Source organism: Microtus ochrogaster, chromosome 24 (assembly GCF_000317375.1).
Source record: "Microtus ochrogaster isolate Prairie Vole_2 chromosome 24, MicOch1.0, whole genome shotgun sequence".
NCBI lineage: Eukaryota > Metazoa > Chordata > Mammalia > Rodentia > Cricetidae > Microtus > Microtus ochrogaster.
Window position 1 is genome coordinate 18,157,328 of NC_022024.1, and position 5,941 is coordinate 18,163,268.

The 5,941-nt window shown below is 34.2% G+C and overlaps 1 protein-coding gene across 1 annotated transcript in view; it reads left to right on the forward strand.

The window, feature by feature from the left end:
- Ptprq (protein tyrosine phosphatase, receptor type Q) overlaps positions 1-5,941 on the forward strand; it is a 175,172-nt gene that overhangs the window by 62,003 nt on the left and 107,228 nt on the right. Inside the window, exon 20 of the mRNA XM_005358093.3 lies at positions 4,666-4,834. Coding sequence (XP_005358150.1) covers positions 4,666-4,834 — 169 coding nt within the window. The remainder of the gene's footprint in view (positions 1-4,665; positions 4,835-5,941) is intronic.

Here is a 5,941-nt window from a genome sequence, read left to right on the forward strand (position 1 = left end):
TCTCTCTCTCTCTCTCTCTCTCTCCCGCCCTACTCTGTATCAGTTTTATACATGTTTGCAGCAGTGAAGCTGATACCAAATAAAGAGACTTTAATTTAATTTCTCCAATAACTTTTCTCTTTTAACAATAATGATTTCGTTTGCTATCATTTCCTCCTTAATTGAAAACAGATTTTAATTTTGTTTATATGCAATACAATTTCAGTGATTAAATATTCTTGCATATTTTCAATTATTTATTTAAGTTTTTGAGATTATGATAATTACACTACACAATTTTCTCCTTTCATTTTTTCCCTCCCCAAAGCCTCCCATATATCCCTCCTTGTTCTCTTTCAGATTTATGATCTCTGTTTTTCATTAATTATTGTTGCATACATATATGTATTTCTGTATATATTCCTCAATACATAAATACAACCTGCATAGTCTGTATAATGTTACTCATAGGTATATTTTCAGGGCTGACTCTTTGGTTGTAGGTAACTAATTGGTGTGTTCTTCCCCAGAGAAGACTAGTTATTCCACTTTCTGTGTTCTTCTGTAGTTGCCTATAGTTCTCTGTGTAGGGTGGAGGCCTTGCCGACTTCCCCGTTTGCTTGGGCATGTCCATTGATGTTGTCTCTGTTCTGCTCACATTTGGGAAGCCATGTGGATGAGCCTTTGTGGGTATGTCTTCTGTCATTACTAAGAGACACAATCTCATAGTAAACTCTTTGACCCTCTGGTTTTTGCAAATCTTCACTCCCATTGGAAACATGTCCATTGGAAATGGCTTCACTGATCTGCATTTTGTTTGGCTGTGCTTTTCTTTAATAGTCTCTGTCAAAAGAGAAGCTTCAGGAATGAGGGTTGAGGACTACACTTACCTGTGGGTTTAAATATTTATCATATAGTATTTTTCTCTCAATTGAAATTTTTTATTATTGGGAAGAGAGTTTTTATAGTTGCAGGGATATTCTTATTGCTTAGCATCAGCTATCAAAAGGACCAGTAGGCATCTGGCTGTTAGTCTGCAGAATGTATGTCATGCGGTTTGCAGAGGGGACTTATCTGGGATATGAATATAGTAGTAATGAAAATGCTAAAATGGATTTAATCTAGAGAAATGTTTTCAATTATGTCCAGTGCAGTTATATTATTTCTGCAAATTAAGTATTTATCAGATTTCTTATACATGAAAAAGAGAAAATGTGGTGGCTTGGTTCAATCAAAGACGGGGAGTTAGAATATAATTTCGGAACCATGAATTTAAAAGAAACGCTCTAATTTGAAGAATAAGGTTTTTCCTGGGTAAAATGACTGAATTGGTTGTGACTTGTCAATTCCTATTCCTGGGTGTCGTTCTAATTAAAAGAGAAGGCAGATACAATGTACTTTGCAGAGGCTGAGTTTCATTTGTTACTCAGGACACTTTGCTCAGAGTTAGGACTTGTGATTGACTGACTGTCTCTAAGACTAGGTTGCTGTATGACTTGCTGCGTTAGTAGGAAAAGGGCAGAGCTTTGCAAACCACCTTAGGCAAAGGCAGCAGAACACAGTGTCCAGAGGTCAGGTCAGTGCACACATTCTGTCCTCCAAGTGGAGTTTTTAAGCTTCATTCCTTGTAAGCAGACTACTTTATAAAAGATGCACAGATAAAGATATATGTGTAACTGAAGGTGAAGGTATTTTTAAACAAATGCCTTAAGAACAAGAAACAAAAGAGGGGTCTGTTTATTTTTTCTGTACATCAAGCAGAACTTCTATCCCTTTTTGAAAACTGAAAATAATTAAGATAATTATTTTCTCCAAAAAGTCACTCTCAGACTTAACATTATAACACTATGCATAGAAGGTGTTCAACATGAAGATTTCCCCTTTTTTTCTGCACTTAAAAGAAGCATCACAAAATGTTTTGTGCAGTTTGAGATCTTAACAGCAGTTTCACTTCTATCCAATATACTTGCAGTTTGTGCAAAATTGCAGTTTGGTTCTCCTTGTCTACAACTACCCATCAGTTTTGAACATCTACCTCTGGTTTCAGCACAATCGTCTAAGTCTATATATTCAAATCTGTGTATAGAATATGATCCCATTTTTAACTCATCAGTGTTAGAATAGGTTATCTCCTATTAAGTAATCTTAAGAATGCTTTTAAGTGTGACAGCTGCAAGCAGGCATAGGCAAGTGATGCTCAAACATTTCAGAAGCACAGTCTCATGTTGCTTGACAGTCTCTCAGGCTTTAATGTATCTCTAAAATTAATGTTCCAAGTGGCATATCTTCTCTATCTTTTTATAAGTTGGTAGAGAAAATACTTGGAATGAAAAATTACACAGCAGATTATGTATATAGTTTTTATCTTCTTCTGTCTCCTTCTCATAGAACTTTGTGGAACACCCCCATCCTTAGCATGTTTTATTTCCCTCCTATTCCAGACATCTGGTTTCTGTCTTAGGATTCTTCTGTTATAGCTAACACAATGAATAAAAATGGAACATACTACATTCATATTTCTTCTATGTTCCTGGAAATATTTTAATTGAAATAGCATAAACTTGTTAGCATGGAACAAGATTTACAGCACTTAGCTCTATGATTCAGAAGCATTTGAGCATGAAGTGCACCCATGTTTCCATGCTATTTTGAGGAGTGTAAGCTCTTTACTGCTGCTCAAAGATCCACCTTTTCTGTTATCACACACTGTTTTTAGTAGAGGAAATGACCGCTTATATTATGGTTTCTACTAATATGTGTCATGATTTTTAGGATGTCTGACAAAATGTCACATACATTTAAAAGTGTTAAAATAAGTCTGCTTGATAATCAACTTTCAAAGCATTTGTAAGATACCTTCTGGTCTTATTTATGTGAGCAAAATGTAAGGTTTAATTATGTAATTTGAGCCCCAAAACAGTATGAGACAAAAATAAGAAATACAAGGTGAAGAAATTAATGAAATAATCACCTGGATAATGTCTAAGATTTTATGAAATTGTTTGGAGTCTATGCATGTTTAAGACATACACCCAGCAGGAAAGAATACTGGGTGATTCAAAATAATTCATTGTTTATTTGTGATGTTTACAGATAATTAGAATGAATTCTATTCCAAAGAAAAGTTAAAATTCATTCTAATAACCTTCAAGTAATTAATATTTTTAAATTGTGTTTATATTAGGCAGTGACTCTATGTGTACATCTATTCTATGGGTACATGAGTATTGGAAGGCATCCAAGCTCATATATCATATTTTCTGAAAAATTGTTAGATGTCTTTAACATGTCTGTTGTCAAATAAGGCACCACAAAACCAAAGAAAATCTTTTATTGTACTGACAGATAATGTGAAAGGAACCATAAAAACTTAGCAAATTTTTAAGTCAGTGAATTTTAGAATCATCTTGACTATAAACTTAATCAAATGGAGTATCCTAATTAATTACTTAAGCAAATTATTCTGGCTTTTATTGTAGTTAAACACAGTATTAATTGGTTTGTGCGTGTCAATGGAGTCTAATCCTTAGTAACTCCCTATAAAGTGGGAATAGCTATTCCTATTTTATTGTTAGGGGCCAAGAACCTTTGAGATTAGATTTTTGGTTCAACATTGCCTTGTTGTACTTGAGTTTAGGTCTACAAGATTTAAAGTAACTAGTGTGCATTGTATAGTGCATTTTTCTTATAAAAGTATGGGTAATGATACACTTCTATTGAGACAGGGTGCTCTGTGTATCAGTGAAGTCACTATGTAGTGCAGACTGACCATGAACTAGGGATCCACTTGACTCAGTCTTCCAGGTGTTGAAATTACTAGATGCGTGACTCTTGACTAACTTTGTGGTTTTGCTTAAATTATTTTCCATTATTTTAGAATTCTCTTTGTTTGATTGTATATTTTATTTTAAATTTTGTACAGAAAGGAAATTGCAGCACAAAATTCTTATTACTGAAAAAATATCGAATATTATTTTTACTCTGTATAGCAGTGTGTTAACTGCCTTTGCATTGCTCACTACACAGTGTAATAAAGAGTCACTGGAGATGAATAATAGAAATGCTTTGAGTTTGTATATCAGGCAAATACTTCAACACTTCTGTTATTATTCATGGAAAAAGGAATATGAAAAGCTGTTTTAATCTTTTCTTTCAAATATGTTGGAAAAATATATAATACTTTGGAATAATGCCTAAAAGTTTCCCAAGGGAAACTGAGCTTAGCCAGCATAACCACAAAGTTTTTTCTCTTGGCCATTTGACATTTTCTACTGTATATAACATTAGTGTGTTTCTCTTTAATATTTGATGTAGTGATCTAAAAAGAAAAACTGCTACCACCTAGTTCACTTTTAGTACAAACATAGTTCCAATTTAAATTTTACTTTTGAGACAGGATTTCTCTTTAGCTTTGGAACCTGTCCTGGAACTAACTCCTATAGACCAGGCTGGCCTCAAACTCACAGAGATCTTCCTGCCTCTGCCTCCTGAGTGCTGAGATTAAAGATGTGTACCACTACCGCCCAGCTCAGTTCAATTTTTATGATAAAATTGCCTTATGCTATTTCTCTTAAGAATTGAAATATTAAAACCATAACAGACAGTTCTTAGTCAATAACTATTTTGCAACACTCATGTCTACTAGAACACACTCTGAACTATTACAACTATGTGCTTATTTTTCAGAATTTTACCCTCCTTGAAGTAACCAATGAGCCTGACAACGCAACAGTGTCTGCAAAAATATACAGGCTGGCCATATTCAGTTACTATATATTCTGGGTCACAGCAAGCACTTCTGTCGGAAATGGGAATAAAAGCAGTGACGTAATTCCTGTATACACAGACCAAGACAGTATGTAAATGTACATGTGATTTTATCTTTAATCAGGAAACTTAAAATAATTTGTCAGGAACTTCTCTTTGTGTACATTGGTGTTAAAATCTCTTAGACATTTAATAGGAGTTTAAATATATCTAATGCAGCCCTGACTACTATAACTATAGCAGCTTCTTCTATTTTTCCTGCATAATATTATTTTCACATGGTTAATGGTTTTTATTTTACTTTATTTATTTTTATTTTAGCACTCTGCTGTGGATGAGCTGAGGGTTCTCTACATGTTTCTTCATAAACACCTGGAAGTTGAACACTCTCTCTATGACTTCTAACGTTCACTAGATCTCATTTTACCAATCTGTTCTATTACAGCCTTATATATAAGAAGTACCATAGTTTCTGCCCTTCATACTTTATAACAACATTAAACGTATATAAATGGAAAAAATATAAACTGACTAATATAAACACAACAAAGGAATACATTGCTTGTTCTTGGTTAAAAACAAATCACTTTTGAATAATGGACAGGCTCAACGCAGGCTTCCTTCTCATCAATCCACCAAAATCCTGTTGTTTCTGTTGCTTTGAGAGATGTCCCAGTCATCTGGAATGACAAGGAAGAGTACACTTGCATGCATGCATGATTTTTGGGATAGTTAGGACACCTGATCATTTGTTTCAGAAGTTGTTTTGAATCCCCAGCAGCTAACTTTTTTTTTTCTGGCTTTGAATCCATGCAGGACTTCATGAAGTGTTTTCTAAATTGTCTTTGTGATAAACGTAATAAAAATGTCTATTTGCATTAAAAGAAATGTTTTGTTTACAGCTTCTTCAGAATGCTGTTCACGCAGGCCATTCATATAACTATGATGACCAAACCCTTGATTTTGAATTTTTTTTTTGTTTGTTTCAGTTTCTAAAATGAAAAGGAAGGTGGATCGCTGTTCATTTCCCATGCGGCTTCTGTACCATTTTGTTTAATATTAAGGATTTATTTGTATGTGTATGGGTGTTTTGCCTGCATGTTTGTGAGTGCATCAGGGGACTGGAGTTCCCTCAGAGTCCAGAAAAGGACATGAAACTCTCCTGCCCCCACTACAGGAGTTAAAGAGGGTGAGA